Below are 18,602 nucleotides of genomic sequence, written 5' to 3' on the forward strand. Positions count from 1 at the left end.
GTCATTCTGGGCCTTAAATAAACAGCATTATCCACTTGCTACGTGATTAGAAATACAACTTCTTGGCTCTGAGGTACCATCAGCCAAATATGTGGGCTACCACCCTAAAGTTGATAATCGTTTGCATGTCATAAAACAATAATGCCAATAGACGTGTCTGTCAACTTGAAAGTTCGACTTTAGCGACATATTCATTTGATAGGAACTTGTTTAAGAATTGATAGACTACTTATTTGGCTGATGGTACATGGCTACCTACAAACAATAAGGTGAACGTCCGAGTGCGAACGCTAATGCCCGATAGACGACACCCTGCTGTCATCTCTATTTCTAAGGACATAAGATTAAAGATGCCAACTATTGGGACAGTGACAAGCACTCGGACGTTTACCTTACAGTGTTAATGTACTTTTGCAGGCTATTATTTGTAAGCGGAAGTTCATGTTTCATCACATTTTTTCACAGCTTGTACTTTCAGCAGTAAGCAGTTAAATCTCTATTTTGTTACGCTAGAACATAGATGTTTTTTGGCAGTTCATACGACTATGTTGGTAACTTCATTCCATTTGGTCAAAAAATGGGCTTAAATACATTGACTACACAGTCAATATATTTAGTAGATTTATACGTGTACAAATGCAATCACTACGTGGACGTTTCAAGAGAAATAACTACTTATTGTTAGTTAATTCCTCAGGCCACACGGGGCTAGAACCCTGTCAAGAGTTGATTTGATATCGTATCTTCGACCTCGAGCTACGTAGTACTAGTGTTCTATTGTTTACTCTGATCTACCATCATAGTATAGCTTTGTGTACAGCCTTGGAGTTAAGTTGGAGGCAATTATTCCGCACTCGATTGTCTCAGTTAATTAACGCACATTCCTCTCCACCGTCTCTTCATCTTCTTCGTTAATTCCTTTTAAATTACCGTTCATTATTTATTACCGTTTCCGAATTATTAGGTATTATTAGGATTTGATGAAAAATTAGGATGGTAGGTAACTGTTAACTAAAGGAAACCGGTTTAAATTCCGTTTCTCCTCTTTTGAATTTATTATGGGTTTGCGCTTGATTTTTGAGCTCTTTCCTAAAGACTGTTTTAAAGATTTTAAATCATTATAATTTTATTAAAATTTGTAATAGGCGTACATTAATTGTACGAAGTAGGTACAACTACTAAATAACATATTGTTGAACAGTCAAGTCTAATGTTTTGTGCAATTCATCAAACGCATGCTTATGTTAAACTTCAGTCCCATTTTCACCGTGGACCGATAATTACCGGGCAAATTGTAATTTTTAATTTAAATTATAGTGTCAATTGCATTAGATAATTTTTGAAATATGTGTTAACCAGTGTATAATCGCCATACAAACAAACCGGGCCCATAATTCAGTAACATAGCGAGACAGCTGTCAAGTATGGTATTGGATAAATTCATTAGGATATCCGCTCATATTGCTCCCAGTGACACTTGATATGGACTAGTTAGGTGCTTATTTACATTTGTGCCAACAAATCTTGTTGTATACATGTATATATCTATAGTATGGTTCCATGAACTAGTGTTTTATCTTCACATTTCTTGCTGGACAGTTGCCATCAGATATTTCAGCGCGGCCAAGGTGTTCAAAATATCGGAACATGTAGGTACTCTATTATTAAGGTATTAGAGTTCATGTTTCGATATTTTTGATCACCTTGGCCGCTCCAAAATATCTGATGGTGACTGTACAGTCACCAGCATTAATATCTGCCACAGCGGAGCGTGCAAAAATATCTGACACGTCCTTCCGGCCCTAGAAATAGAGTCGTATCAGATATTTATGCACGCTTGTTGTGTCAGATATTGGTGCTGGTGACTGTACAAGTGACAAATATATCCCATTTCGTGTACTTTTAAGTAGATCACTTCAAATACTTACATGTTTTGGCGTATATTTTCAAAAGCGACACTTCTAAATGACGCAGCACGGAATGCGCTGGTCTCTTTTTCTGGTTTTTCTGTGCGTCCATGTCTCAGTTTGTATTTTCGATATGGTTTTACGGGATGACCGTAAAATTAACAAATTTGGAGTTGGAATAAAAATACAAAAAGACTCGAAATAACCAATCATACTTTTAAATGAAACAACACTTGTTTTATACATAGAGTATATTTGTGACATCTCGTCACTATCACATCAAATAAATTTTCACCCTAAGTAAATACCCCTTTTTACTAAAATAAAAATATTTTCAACGAAGCAAACACGCTTCGCTCGTAGGTACGAGTACATATCAAAAAATATAATATTTCTACAGGAACTCGTAGGTTTTAACTCCTGGCATTCCGGTACAATTTATATTTTTATTACCTTTAATCAATCAATTAACAAAAAATAGTTGCATCGATACTATCAACGTTTCCGCCGATAGGTTGAAAAGATACTATGATTGGTTAGCCGTTGTTTGGTTTCTATATTTATTGTACTGGAATGACTTATGGTGTCTTATCTTTTAAAATTCTCATTTACCTCTTGTTACCATAAATGTAGATAGGATAAAATAATTTTAAACTGAAATCTTTGATTCGAAGGCTGCAATGGTTTCAGGCGGGTAATACAGGGGTTTCTCCTGTAGCAGGCGTGACCGTAGGCACTTCCAGTCTTTTGTTTTTCTGATCCTTTTTGTGCTGTTTGTAGAACCATCTGAAATTAATAACAAACATTGACATCGGGTCTTGAATGTAAGCTTAATAATTCAGTGAATGCGTCGCGTAAGTAAATGCCGCTGGTTCTCCTGATGTCAGTTGTGTCAACATTTACCCGTCACGCGGCCTAGAGACTACATTAGTGCCTAATTTGCCCATGAATTAGGGGCATTTATGAACGCAGTTTTAGCCTTAGAATCATTGTTCACGAATCAAATGTGAACAGAAATATACTATTGAAAGTGCTCTCTTATATTGGTACAGGAAACCTGTTAACTGACTTTTTATGGAGGGATCAAAGTTTTCTTGGACAATTCACAGTAACATCAGCTGTAAATAAAATTTTGATACCATGTTTAAAGATGTGCCAATCTAGCAAATATGTTTGCGGAGAGGCACTAAAATTCTAAATTTATTTGTGCCTAGCAGAGCAGAGGGACTTTACATTTATAAGCTGGATTATATCAATAGGGCAGAATTTAAGCTAATAAAGATTTCTAGGCTGAAATCGATTGGAAAAATTACCCGAAAATGATCAGAGCTGGTATTGTGGCCGCTACACTGAACAGCATGAAGGTACCGGGCAGTGTTTTGAGAGTGGCGATGTAGACGCGCGAGTATAGCGGCGCGAAGATCAAAGGCATCAGCGTCTCTGCTATACCGAATAAAGAGAAGACCTTGCCTGGATAAGAAAATAAAACGTTAGTACAGTCTTATTATTAACGTAATTCTTGTTCACAGTGTAGCTGGGGTGGTGCTTGCGAAATAAATCATATGCAGGATGGAAATTTTTAATGCTATCCGGAGTCGTATCACACGATTTGCACGTGGAGATAAATAAATAAATAAATATCCTGGGATAATTGAAACCAATCGACCTAGTTCCAAACTAAGCAAAGCTTATATATTTTCAATAACATTACTTACTGAACAAAAATAAATGAATAATTAAATTACAAATAGTTACTACTCATCCACAACAAGTTTCGTCAGGTAACTAAATCTAAAAGCGGTAAATTACACGCCTACCCGCAACTGGCTCAATTAAAAACGCTCTTCTTTAATGCTTACTTATTGCGTATGGTAAGTCCCAACCCTACTCGCATCCGGCCCAAAAGTACCGAAAGTACCCGCCGCACTATTCGTTGAACCAGGTATGGGTAATAGGCAACGGGTAAACGTACTTACTATATAGATAAATATATACTTAAATAAATACGTCCAAAACCCAAGAACAAACAGTATTAGGTATTCATGTCGGCGGCCGATCGTAAAATCCGCCAGATCACGAAATTCCTAGGCATATCGTGAAATGCCGTCATTTCATGAATTGGCTAAGGGACATCCGCCGTATCGTTCAAAACTCACCGTTTAGCGATTTGCCTAGTGACGTTTAGGCAGATCATGAAATTCCTAGGCATATCATGAAGCGCCGCCATTTCATGATTTGGCCAGTTTAGGCAGATCATGAAATTCCTAGGCATATCATGAAACGCCGCCATATCGGTTCTGGCACTTCGCCGCGCTGCCGCGGCACGCTCGCTTCGCTCGCTCGGCTCGTGCGTCGTGATCACAATTAATACTAACCACTCCTCGCTTCGCTCGTCGTACCTAAAATTTTCTATATAAATAAATAACAACTAGTGAATACTTTATTTATCAACAAAATACTAACCTCTATAATACGGGTCCATGGTTTTTTCATATTGTGCACAGAATCCGTTTGATTCACATAAAAAGAACGGAGCTGATGTTCAAAAGCTTCTTTTGCACTTCTATTTTGAATTCAATCACTAGTTTCGGTTTAAGGATCATTTTGTTGCGACGCCGACATTTTTCACGCGCTAAACAAACACGACCGGTCAGCTGGTCACGGCCGCCATTGCATACACAGCGCCACCAGTGGCCAAAAAAGAAACTATTTTACGATGTGCCCGGTATAGAGCTAGGAATATCGTCGAATGCGTTGCTCTAATCGATCTGCCGTATTATTTCTCAGGCACATCGTGATATGCCTGGCCAACGTTTAGGCATATCATGAAATGGCGGCGTTTCACGATATGCCTAGGAATTTCGTGATCTGGCGGATTTTACGATCGGCCGCCGACATTCATACAAACTGCCCCGACTGCGGATGGAACTCGGGGTAAGCTTCGTAGCCAGGTTCTCTAACCTCTCGGCTATCGGCAACCTTTGTAACTTTATCATCTCCATCATTACTTTTTTCTCTCGTCTAAATTCTTTGGTGAAAAGTTGAAATAATTTATTCTTTTCGGTTATGAAACAGTGAACATTACGTATAATGTTGATGGTGCGTACTCTGCGTGGGAACCAAAGGGACTTAATTACAATAAGGTATGCATAGATAGGTACTAACCTAATTCTTTATACGAGACCAATTTTGAGGCGATTGACTTCAAAGCTAGGGATGCGGTTCCGTTGAGTATCTCCACAAGAGGACCTGAAATTAAATGAACAGTTAACCCTCTTGTTATTATTCCCATTAATGGTGTCCGTGCGACTAACAATAATGTGAGTTATGATGAATCCTTATTCGTCAACGGTTATTGAGCTTATGTTAACTTAACATATTTTTTCTTTATAAGTCATTGCAACTTGCCTTTCCCAGATACAGACAAAACAATATTTTTCTCATTACTGGTCTGTAACTTGTTATGAATAACATGCACACAGACCTGAAACGTAACTTCACTGAGTTGTTGTCATGTAGGCACTTACGTTTAATTTTCCCGAGACACAAAGTATCTTAAGAAATGAGAGTTTATTGTGCAAAGTCATGAACACCACACTGTTGTGATAATACCATAGAATTATTAAAATAGAATACACGCGCTGTTTGTTAGGTATAAATACCTCTGAATGCTTCCGCTGGTTTTCCTTATCAAGTTTTGACAGAGACGCGAAAGTAAGATATAACAATTCTTAAGCGGATTCCACGTGGACTCTTAAAACTTTGTGTAACAATGTAGTTGACGTCGTTTCACAACACTGCGCGGTATTCTGAACAGCGTTTTGAATACGTTTAAGTTTAGCAAACGCATTCGCGTATCACATTCACACCACTTTATAGTATAAAGTAACAGTAAGTATTGTTAGTGACTTACCGTTATTCACACTAAATATATTTTTTAAGGGATGCATACTCGTATAATTGAATCGAAATTATTAGGCTACCCAACGAAGGAAAATCAGAGGAAAAACTCGTGTATAAGCGAATTTTGGCATATTTTTAGGGACTGGTGTTTTAAACCACATACTAAAAGTACTGATGGGTGGGGGTGAAGCTAACGGGTGGAGGGGGGGTGTGAAGGTCCCTTTTTTTAGTTATTCGTAAATAACTCGTAAACGCTGGCCCACAGCAAAAAAATGTTGCAAAACATAAGTAATCTACATAAAATTCTCTACAAAAAAGATTCTATAGATTTCCCTTAGATTTAGACCATTGTATTCCACACTTAAAGCGAATAATTGAATATGCATATGAATATATACAATTATTCCCTGAGATCAATATTTCATGAGATATGGAGGGAAGAGATGGACAATACAATAATAAACACATTTCTTAAAGTATGGCATGAATATGGCACAAAGACGAGCAAATAATTAAAAACATTAGATCGTACTCGTCAAACTGAACAACATTATTTCAGTGACTTTTAAAAATAATTAGTTTATTTTTATTTTTATTACACTTTAAAGTTTATTCGAAGTAGCAATGTAAAGCAAAATGTTTGATGTTTGTAGGGTGACAGGCGACGTCAGAGTTGGGTTCTAGGATGGCGTACATTGATTATTTAATTTGTATGAAAAAGGTAAAATCTAAAGACTCCATTACTTTTAAAAGTTATTGGTAAAAAAAATATTTTTAATGGAAGCTTTTTTGCTGCCTGTACTTTTAGTGAACTTTACTTGCATTGTCACCCAAACTACATTTGTATACCAAATTTCAAGTCAATGCCATTTACTGTTGAAGAGTTCCGTCCTGCGGAGACGATCCTGGTCGGACTACCAGGATGTCACTACCAGATTATTGTATTGTTACGCAATTACACAAGTATTCCAAATTTCAAGTCAATCTGACTACTGGAAGTTGGTCAAATTTAACTTGCAAGATTTGTCTACAGAAAGACAGGTAAAATAAACAAAAGCTTGTAAAAATAAAAACGGCAGCCTGGCTGCGGCAGCAAGTCGAACATGACGAGGATGTATGCTCGCGCACTGAGCCGCCTGGCTGTTCAGCCATGCAGTGCCGTGCGCAAAGTTAATGCTGTGGCGTTTTTTCATACTTAAAAAAATTAAAGCATTTTGTGTTAGTTAGTATAAATTTATGCGAGCACAACTATAACATTCCATATTATGTGTAGAATTGATTATAATTGATGGCGATGACGACGATGATGATGATGACGATATTTTAGACTTGGAAAATATTTAATTAGGAACTTTGAATATGTTTGCCATACTTAAAGAAATGTAAGTTTGTTTTTGATTGTCCATTTTCTTCCCTCCATATCTCATGAAATATTGATCCCAGGTAAAAAAAATACATAGAAACTTTATTGTAGGTAATTTTATGTAGATTACTTACGTTTCAGAACATTTTTTGCTATGGGTCACCGATTACGAGTTATTTACGAAAATCTAAAAAAAGGGATCTTTACACCCCCCTACCCGTTAGCTTCACCCCCACCCGTCAGTACCTTAAGTATATGGTTTTAAACACCCATTCCCTACAACTAAGCCAAAATTCGCTTATACACACATTTTTTCCCCTGAGAGGCAGTTTTTGGTCTTCGTTGGGTAGGCTATATCAGGAGTTCATAAACGCTAATCACGGTCTACATCACTACATCCCGTATCAAATGTATACTCAGTGGCACAAAATTTGGCCCACCCTTCATACAAAATTACCGGTTCTGCATAAATTTTTATCTAGTATAAAGAAACAGTTTTTAACGATGCACGGTTAATAACACATATTATTACTATTATTATTATTATCTTGATACTTTCATATGCTTCTGATATTTCGATACACTAGCGACATGATCACGTTCAGACAGATGGGGGCTTACTCAATTTACACTAAAGGTTAACAAATAAATAATGTTGTTTTTAAAATCGATGTTTTATGGTTTCAAATGGGGCAACTGGGTATTACCATAGCAACTTTTTTCAGAAACCTACCTTATGTCGGTATTTAATTAATTTGAACGGCATAATACTTGTGATTATACATAATTGCGTGAAAGTAGGATACGTATTATGATAGAGTGTATTCAGTTGTATGCGTTAAATTAAGCTACCTATTTTATGCAAGGTAAAGACGATCTGTAATTCAGAATAAGGATACAATTGTTTTATAACTTTTCTCGTATATTTTTGTTTCCTGAATTTAATTCAGTCTTTCATTGTATTAGTTCCACAACGCTTTTGAATTTGTGTGACCGGTCTATACTTTATAAGACTATTTATGACACTATTCTTATCACAGTTTAAGAACCTGTATTTGGCACCTAAACATTCACATAGTCGGAACATTCCTGCTAAAATTTGATATAAAAGCTGTGTTATATTTTTTGCAAGAGTCAGCAAAATTGCATGCTCAAATGGATCTTCGAGGTCATACACATAGTAAACAGCAAAACTGTCAGTCCTGTAACAGTCCTTGAATACGAGCCATTTAAAATAGTTACTAGCTTTTGCCCGCGGCTTCGCCCGCGTGGAATTCGGTTATCGCGCGCTGTTCCCTCGGGAACTGTGCATTTTTCCGGGATAAAAAGTAGCCTATGTCACTCTCTGGCCCATCAACTATCTTTATGCCAAAAATCACATCGATTCGTCGCTCCGTTTCGACGTGAAAGACGGACAAACATACACACAAACATACAAACACACACAATTTAAGTAGTAGTAATTAATAAGTAAGTTTATATGGATTTAATGATTACAATTATTATGCAAATATATATTTTATTTTAATTTCATTTATAGTGAGACTGAGTGCTGCTATGAGAAATTTTGATAAAGCTTTAAGTTTATTCAACTGATTGGTGAACTGAAACGATCGTGCATTACTTCCCTTTACAGGATTTTCCAGCAGTGGAATGGTCATAGGCTGGTTTGACAAAACTTTTTTCATGTAAACTAAATAATCGAACTTACATAAGTAGACTTCGTAGTCGGTCTTAGCGAAAGCCATGAGGATTGCGCCACAGATCTTGCTGGTGGTGGATATGATGCCAAGCACCGCATCGTCAACATTCAACTTGCGGCTGAACACGCTGATGGAGAAGAGCGTCCCTGCAACCATTGGAATAAATCGGCATTATCATCAAAAAAACCGGGCAAGTGCGAGTCGGACTCGCGCACCGAGGGTGCCGTACACATTTATAGGTATGTAAGTAAACGGGAATCGTGTCTTGAAGATATTTCTCGCTTTTCCAAGTGATTTCATACATCCAGTGTATGCAGAGCCCTACTCTTAAGCAAAATGTACGCAGTGTGGGGTCAGATTATATTGGACAGTCAAAAAAATTAAGATTTTTCAGTTTTCTACTTGGTTGCGTTAGAATAGCTACCTTCATACCAAATTTCAAGATTCTGAGTTCACGGGAGGTACCCTGTAGGTTTTGATTCCCTTGCGAGTTACGAAAATTTGCAGAAATTTCCAGCATAAACGGCTGCATCTTTTGATTGCGTTGGCTTAGAAGTTTGTTTTTTTCACAGCTCCAAGGGACAGTTGACTTCAGCATTTGATATAAATTTCAGTTTGATACCTTCACGCGTTCCCGAGAAAAAGGGTCTTGACAGACAGACAGACGGAAAAAAGTGATCCTATAAGGGTTCCGTTTTATCCTATTGAGGTACGGAACCTTAAAAACCTTGAATTATCAAATTGATCAAGCACAATTACTGTGCATTGGAATAAAGCAATGGGCAAGGGCTAACAGCTGAACGTCTGGTGGCCACGTTGTGGGCCTGTATTCCTAACCAGCGTGAAGTAGCCAGCAGGGCTTCTACGAAACTCGAAACTAGAAGTTCAAGTCGTGCGGTCCCTCTGACACTTATACTATTTAATACAAGAGCGAGAGGGACGGTACGACACCAACTTCGAGTTTCGAGTTTCGTAGTAGCCCTGCAGTAGCAAGCACAATGCATATTTCAAAGGGTTTTTGGCAGCTCGATAGCGTTAGAACATCTAGACTATGTTTCAACGCTATCGAGCTGCCAAGACCCTTTGAAAGATATAATTAAATTTTCTCAATAATTGTTGTAATAAAATGTAATTGTTGTATTTTAAAAGTTGTTGTTGTAAAATACACCTAACTTAATAATCAATCCATCAAAAAAAAACGTCAATATGCCGATTGCTTTTATAATAAACTAGCTTTTTCCCGCGACTTCGTCCGTGTGAAGTTAGGTTATCGCGCGCTGTTTCCTCGAGAACTGTGCATTTTTCCGGGATAAAAAGTAGCCTAATATGTCATTCTGGCTTATAACTACTTATCTCTTTACCAAAAATCACGTCAATCCGTCGCTTCATTTCGACGTGAAAGACGGACAAACATACAAACACAAACACTTTCACATTTTATAACATTAGTATGGATGAACGGGTACTGATGTTCACTTTTCATTAGGTGACTCACTTGCTTAGTTGCCGCTCTATTTAATCAAAATATCATAATATAGTCATTTAATTCGGAATGAATCCATTTGTTGTTATCCAAATATCTAGATCGTAAAAAAAATATAAAAAGATTCCAAAAAAACAATCTTAATTTGATTGCTTATAACGACATCTCTTGTCCGGGTGAGTAGTTCCAACGGGGTGCTGAAAGTTTCTCGATGAGGGCTACGGCATAGTGTCGCTGTTTAAGTGACTAAATAAGAAAACAAACAAGCTGAGATATGTGGTGCATAGGAGAAATTCGTGTCTGCATCACTGTCCAGCGGTAGTATAGCGGTATAGCACGCGGCACGGAATGCCGAGGACCTGGGTTCGATTACCAGCGCTGGTCTTTTTTTTCTGGTTTTTCTATGCATCTATATTTCAGTTTGTATTTTCGATATCTAGATCGTACTAACCGATGGAGTGAGCGATGAAGTTGTAAGTGGAGTAGATGCTGAACCGCACCTCGTCCCAGTTGAAACGGTACCGCATGAAGATGTACATGACACTCAATTCGCCTGAAAATGGTATACAAAATAAAATTTAAACCAGAAGTTAGCAATAAAATTGATTTCTTTTATTGGTATGACACTGTACGTAATAAAATGAATAATGCTGTTAAATTTTAGATACAGCAAATGCGTTTTTAAGCCACGGCGGAACGGAGAACTGTATGAGTATATATTCGTTTTTCTTATGCGACCTTGCGCGTTTATGCGTACTTAACATGGATATCTTGCTCATTCTTTATTTGTCTTTATTTAGTTAATTTAACTAAACAGTTTCCATGTAAATGTCGGTGGCCGATCGTTAAATGCGCCAGATCACGAAATTCCTGGGCATATTATGGAATGGCGCCATTTCATGATATACCTAAAAATTGGCTAGGCATATCACGATGTGCCTGAGAAACAATACGGCAGATCGATTGGAGCACCGCATTCGTCGATACTCCTAGCTCTATACCGGGCACATCGTGATATACCGAAAAAAAGACAAAATTAGGTACGACGAGCGAAGCGAGGAGTGGTTAGTATGAATTGTGACCACAACCTATGCTACAACGCACGAACCGAGCAAGCGACCGGCAACGCAACGCACTTGTGACTCTTCTCGTGTTGCAGGTTGCATTGAAGGTGTCCATGAGCGACGGTAATCGTTTACCATCAGGCGATCTGTTTGCTCGTTTGCCCCCTATACCATAAAAAAAAGAAGCGAGCTTGCCGCGGCAGCGGCCGGCGAAGTGCCAGAACCGATATGGCGGCGTTTCATCATATGCCTCGGAATTTCATGATCTGCCTAAACGTCACTAGGCAAATCGTTAAACGGTGAATTTTGAACGATATGGCGGGTGTCCCTTAGCCAATTCATGAAATGGCGCCATTTCACGATATGCCTAGGAATTTTGTGATCTGGCGAATTTTACGATCGGTCGCCGACATATACGAGTATATCAACTACAAATAAGGAAAATGAATATACTGTATGTACAGTTTGACCAATCTGGGTTTTTCTGATGATCTCATATTTACAAATAATGTGTTAAATTAGTGTTTAGGTTGCTGTCAAACAAACTACATTATTGCTTATCAGTTGTGTAATTTACATACTAAACACTTAATAACAGTAGGTATACAGCCCTATTAAAAAGTCCTCAGATTTCGCATATAAAAACTGTCATTTGATTGCGATCGCGAGCGTCAGAAACGTTAGGCAATACGGCCTCTGGTCTAATGTTTATGAGGGTCCATATTGACTATCATAAAATTCTTATTCCTATTTTTATTTTACTACCCATTTGTGGTCATAATAATCACTCATCATAATTTTTTTCCTCATACTTTTTTTGTTCATAATTTTTTATTACTAACATCGGAACTCATAACAGACAGTGTTCATATTTTTTTTACTCATAATGTCATTACTAAGAACTCATTTCAACTCATAATCATAATGTTGTTTTTCAGAAATGTTTTCTTCATAACAGACGAATATCATAATTGTCTTATTAATAATGGCATTAATAAGAAAACATTTGAACTCATAATATTGTTTTTCATAACGGTAACTACCTATTCAAAATAAGGTTTACTTATATCGTTAATTATTTATATTATATTAGTATTAGGCTGGGATGATGAGTATTAGTTGAAAAATATGGTTGGTCCTGGTATGTAAGGTCACAGTTCTACCTAAGCTCCTTAAATCCTTAAATCATTTCGCACCATCGAAAATTTTCCAAGTCCCTGCACGTCAATAATGCGGATCAATAACACTTATCATTAGGAAATATATTAAAACAAATATTAGTATTAACAAAGTTATGAATATTGGCGTTATGAATTAGAATAATTAGAAGTTTAAATCGTTAGTATAAGAAAATATATGAAAATCAATATTAGTATGAACAAGGTGTATGATTAGTGATACTCGTATTATGAATTCCGATGATTATGAGTTTCGATCGTTAGTATTAAAAACAATTATGAAGAATGATCGTTATGATGTAAAATGGTATGAAAAACATTTTCGGACTTCCGATAATAGGACTTAAAATGTTATGTGAAAAAATGCGCATCCTGTTTATGATGCCAACTGTACCTATTGCACTGTATCACTGTACCGTATTTTGAGGGATGGATAATTGTAAACAGCGCCAACGACTGTGCAAAAGTATTTTTATAATTAAAGCTTAAAAAGAAAAAGAGATACCGTGAGAAATCAGTAGGTAGGCACAGTTAAGTGTAATATACCTTTATGGACACAACACAATAACTTTGTAGTAGGCATACGAGTAATAACTAAAATGAAATGAGCGTAACTGTTATAGTACTCGTAGGAACCTACATTAGATTCATTTCATGAAATTAGAGACAGAATAAGTTATCCCGTATTACGAAATCTTAAGGTTCTAAACCGTTGATTTTGAGAACAGCTCGAATTAATGTTTAAAATTTTCATGTTTTAAATTAAATTACGACTTGCGATGTAGGCAGGTTTATTTTTTGACTAAATATGTAGAAGTATAGCTAGACTACCTGGCTAGTGTAAACCACAACACTCCTACTAAAACAGAGCAATCTATGTAATGCAATTCATGACTGGAAACGTATTTGTTTGAGACAACAAATAGTGTATTATTATTTGAAGTGTGTATTGTACTGAGTGAGGCAATCCATTCAAGTATGTGTCTTCATACTGAGTCAGTTAAAGTTGAATTCGTAATTGGTGACTCAATGATTACGACAGGCCAATAAATGATGAACGCGAAGAATCATTACCAGAACAAAATTAAATAGAATATTTTTATAAATAAGTACCTACATTATGTGGCATTAGTTTTCACGTCAAAATTAATTTAGATACCTAAAAATACGCCTAGCCGTTTATACCATACACAAGTGCAACCATATTTGCCAAGCAAACTAGTTGTGCTACGTACAGTCGAGGGCATCAATATTTATACAGCTATATCATCAAATAGATGTAGACGTCGATCTAATGGTTAGTTGGCATAAAGTTGTATAGATATTTTTGACGTCTTGGGAATGTGTATATATCTTTTTATGACGCTTGTTTGCAGAATTTTTCCTTTACTTTTATTTGGTCTAGAATCTAGTTTACGGTTTCTAATTAATCCGATAGCAGTGTACAATATTCTAAACAATAGTGAAGAGGTTTGTACGTACGATCGTTGTCATAATATCATTGTTAATTCATAGCAACGTATTTGAAAACAAACAAGCAAGTATCTCGCTACGCATCCAGTCAATAGCTTGGTATTCCATACTAATAGTTATTTAAGGCTCTAGTCAGATACTACGAGTTGGCATAAGAATGTACGACTTTAGACACATTTTTTTTCACGTTTTTGTATTAATATACTGTGGCTGTGCTGTGGTGGTACGTATTAAACATAATGTATAAATTAAAAAAACATATCGGTTGAAATACATACTTTCACCATTTTATACCACAGACAGAAAGAAATACCTAGTCAATGCGATAGCAAGCATCCGTACGTTGGACAATACGGTATCTGGCCCTGAATTATTGTTTAAATTACTAGTAAATACCTTGCATTTTAAACTAAAGTCTGATTATTAATTAAATAGAAACTTTAGGTGCGACGACGAGCGTAGCGAGGTCCTCCTCGCTTGTATTCTATGCATTTTTTTTTGTGATATTTCAGTGTCGATATTATAAGCATACTGTATAGATGTTGATTTTACTATTTATTTTTTGAAATTTTATGTATTTTGATCGTACACATTATCAACATATGCATTTTGTGCCATATGACTAGGAACCATTATGCATTGTAACTATTATATATTTTGACCACTATGCATTTCAAGCTTATGCGTTTAGAACTTATCTCAAATAACTTTATATATTTTGATGCATTATATTTTATAATTTTTGGTACCCCACGTACGTAACCAACTAAATACTAACTAAACATATATTTGTCAGTTACAAATACAAATGAGTTTATTTTTTTAACCCTTGATGCATAAAGAGGGGTGTTATAAGTTTGACCGCTGTATGTGTCTGTCTCTGGCACCATAGCTCTTAAACGGGTGAACCGATTTGAATGCGGTTGATTTTATTTAAAAGTAGGTTTTCTAGCGCTGGTTCTTAGACATATTTTATCAATATCGGTTAAGCCATTTTTGAGATATTGAACTTAAAAGAGACAAAGTCGGGGGTTTTCCAACTTTTTGTCGGTTAGGTTATTTGTTTTGCTCACATACGAGCATGCATCACAGTAGCTATATTTGCAGTATCTACTGGTAAAATGTTTGATTTTCATATTGGTTTGACCAAATTACTTGTTTAGTGTTTATAATCTTATCGCCAGTGTTTAATTTTCTGGGACTCCGCAATGAAACATATTATAATAATACGGTTCTAGTTACCAAATAACTGACTTATTTTTAATTGGATATTTACATACTTAAAATTTGCTCATGTATTTCTTTCCCCGATTTAAAAATATAATAGGTACCTACTTGGAAAAAGGTTGAGAATCATTTTGAAAATAATGAAACAGTGAAATTGGGAAGTAAACCAACAATATTGCTCAAAATCTAGAGTCAATTTTATGGGACTTACGAGACAGTTTGTTACTTAGTATGTAAATTAAACATACACATTAAATTTATCATTATTATCGTGACCACGATTATGTATAAAATAACCAACGCGTTGACATTTATTGGTATTTTTATGTCGATGTAATTATAATGACTTCGTGTATCTATTTTAATAATTATATTTTATTACGTTTTTTCTCATAATAATTATAAATCATAACTATAGGTATAACTATAAGTGAATATAAGTACCAAAGTCGGCGGAATATTGTCTGACAATTTGCAGTTCACACAATTAAAGCTCAGAGAATTCAAGTGATATTTAAAAAAAAGTTTTAAAATGTTAATGCAATTAATTTATGTGATAGTATGTATCTGTGCTGACTGGATACAATACAATAACTCTTGCACTTATTGCACACTAACACAAAGCAACCAGTACAGAAAACAGGTATAATAATATACACAGAGACTTTCTGAGGTAAGCAATAGGCGGCCTTATCGCTTCAGAGCGATCTCTTCCAGGCAACCTTTACAATGGAATGGATGGAGAAGTAAGGAACAAATTTTAGCAGGTGGTGGCAGGTGGTGGCTGGATTTAGTTATTGTTTGTTTATTTATTTATATGTATTTGGGCACCAACGGTACAATAAAACTTATATTATACACAATTACAACTTACATTGACCAACAAAGTTGCCACAGGTTATTAGTTGCCCAAAAATATAAAACTAATAATAATATATAGTGTGGATCTTGGTTGTCTGAAATAAATAAATTTAAATTTACCTAAATATATATGTAATGTTTACTTACCCCACAAAATCGCATTTATCTCGAAAATTTTAAAATTTGCATTTACACCCCAGGCCAAAAGTATGGAAACAATAGTGTTTTTCTGCATGTGCGGAATTACATTTGAAATTTACCACGAGCTTTGCGGTGAAGGAAAATATCGTGAGGAAACCTGGACAAACCTGCGAAGCAATTTAATGTCGTGTGTGAAGTTCCCAATCCGCACTGGGCCCATGTGGGAACTATGGCCCAACCCCAAGCCCTCTTGTTCTGAGAGGAGGCCTGTGCCCAGCAGTGGGACGTATATAGGCTGGGATGGAATGATGGATGGTTTACTTACCCATCATAGGGCCGAACGTGAGGCACACGACGGTGAGCGTGAGGCATATCCTCAGCCGCCTGTTGTTTTTGCCTTTCTTGAAGACTATCTGCATCGTCTGCTTGAGACTAGCGAGGTCGAAAAAATCCCGCAGGAATCCCGTGCATCCAGAGATCTTCCCCTTAAAAATATTTTCTATTTATTTTCACGAAAATGTTACCCATAACCTAAATACTTATATAAAAAAATATATGTATTTTCACTCAACAATACGCCTCAAAATTGACTTGCTGTCCCTTTAGCAGATGATTATGGATTCGAACCAGTGGCCGTACTCGTATTGTGTAGGTAACACGCTGGCGTTCGCGATCGCATTTACCATTTCTTTCTTCCCTTGTCTTATACCGTGTGACAGAAAGAAGTAGCGCAAACGATTGTGAGTCCAGGTATGTTCGACAATAAGACCTCAGGGCACTAGTAACATGTGCTTGTAAGGAAACCTTCACATAATATGTACAAAGTAATTTAAAATTGTGTGGCAACGCTCCAATGTACAGTCGATTTACCTTGTCACTGTAAGCCTTCAGACAATTTTATACAAAATTTCAAAACATGAAGTGACAGCGACAAAGTAGTAAAGTGTAAACATATACCTTAGACCTCGACTGTCCAAGGGGGTGAAAATGATAAGAGTCTAGACTTTTAGTATTATGATCTTCAATAATAAATACACACACATACAAACATCAGCATCACGCCTGTATTCCCAAATGGGGTAGGCAGAGCACACTAAACGTTACCGCTTCGGAGCCACTTTAAGCAATTTTAGGTTTTAACTTTGACAAAAACGGTACAATTATTGACAGGTTTCTACGGTACAATAAAAATAAATACCTTTTCTCTGTTATCAAGCCAAGTGTGGTCTTCTATTGCGAAGAAAACATAACAAAAGTTCAGAAGCTGTAAACTTGCTGATACAGTAAACACTCCGTAGTATCCTAAATACCTCAACAGGATTCCACTTAAGCCCATTGCCACGGGGAAACCAACAGTCATGCACAGACTCAATAAACCCATTCGAAAAGTCCTAGTCTCTCTGGAAGTGATGTCACCTATGTAGCTAAAACACCCGAGAAACATTGTGTACCAGCCACCGGTCAGAGCTGGGAAGATTACTTCCATAAACACGGTCCATTCCATCGAGACTTGGTAGAAGAAGTACGTATTGACCATGTTGAGAAGGCACGTAAGGAATTCCCCTGCGATCGGCATCAGCATGCATATCTTTCGCTTGCCAGTTTTATCACTCCAAGCACCTATAAACAACATCAGAATAGTCGGCACAGCTGTATGTATCACAGTTCTCCACGCCTGTACAGACGCTACTAACTTCTGCACTTCATCTTCTTCAAACGTGTGGTTTGCACGCTTTCTTAATCGTAAAGCGGTGCACACTTCGTCCCCAAAGTGTAGGTTCACTCGACAGGCCTTATCCAAATTCAAATTCTGTATCGCTAATATAGCTAAAACACTAGGCATCACAAAAAAAGCTAACGCCGGTTCTATAGTTATATTTGTTCTAACATATTCCAATTTCTCTAACACAGTCATTTGTTGCAGTTCTTTGACGTCTTTCTTTAGCGGGGATTCTTCATTTTCTTCCGAGGTTTTTGATTCCGATTGGTTAAGTTGATCCATTTTTAAAGAACGTGTTATTTTAATTGTATTATTATGTTTCGTGCTAGTTGGTAACTTCGCGGACACATCCGCGCAACACTAGATAAACATTCGGTCTAATATTGAATGTTATGTGAGGCGGGCGGCCACGCTGAGCACTATTGTTCGACTCTCCGTAAGCAAACACTCTTATGTTGCCATATCAGTCTTTAATGCGTCCACAAACATTCGCGGGAATCGAAAATAAACCACCTATATTGAAATCAAACAACTCGAATGCTATGGTTATATTTATACATCTTATAGAGAATAATAAAT

The 18,602-nt window shown here is 36.6% G+C and overlaps 1 protein-coding gene across 1 annotated transcript; it reads right to left on the reverse strand.

The window, feature by feature from the left end:
* Window positions 1-2,177: 2,177 nt before the first annotated feature.
* On the reverse strand, window positions 2,178-18,458 carry LOC141433232 (probable peptidoglycan muropeptide transporter SLC46). Its single transcript, XM_074095177.1, has 7 exons — window positions 17,502-18,458; window positions 16,629-16,788; window positions 10,811-10,912; window positions 8,885-9,022; window positions 5,073-5,156; window positions 3,221-3,377; window positions 2,178-2,693 (listed from the first exon to the last, which is right to left on the reverse strand). Exons 1-7 carry the CDS (start codon window positions 18,303-18,305, stop codon window positions 2,594-2,596), a joined length of 1,545 nt encoding a protein of 514 aa, XP_073951278.1. The 5' UTR covers window positions 18,306-18,458; the 3' UTR covers window positions 2,178-2,593.
* Between the last annotated feature and the right edge of the window lie 144 nt (window positions 18,459-18,602).

Source organism: Choristoneura fumiferana, chromosome 12, assembly GCF_025370935.1.
Source record: "Choristoneura fumiferana chromosome 12, NRCan_CFum_1, whole genome shotgun sequence".
NCBI classification, from domain to species: Eukaryota; Metazoa; Arthropoda; class Insecta; order Lepidoptera; family Tortricidae; genus Choristoneura; species Choristoneura fumiferana.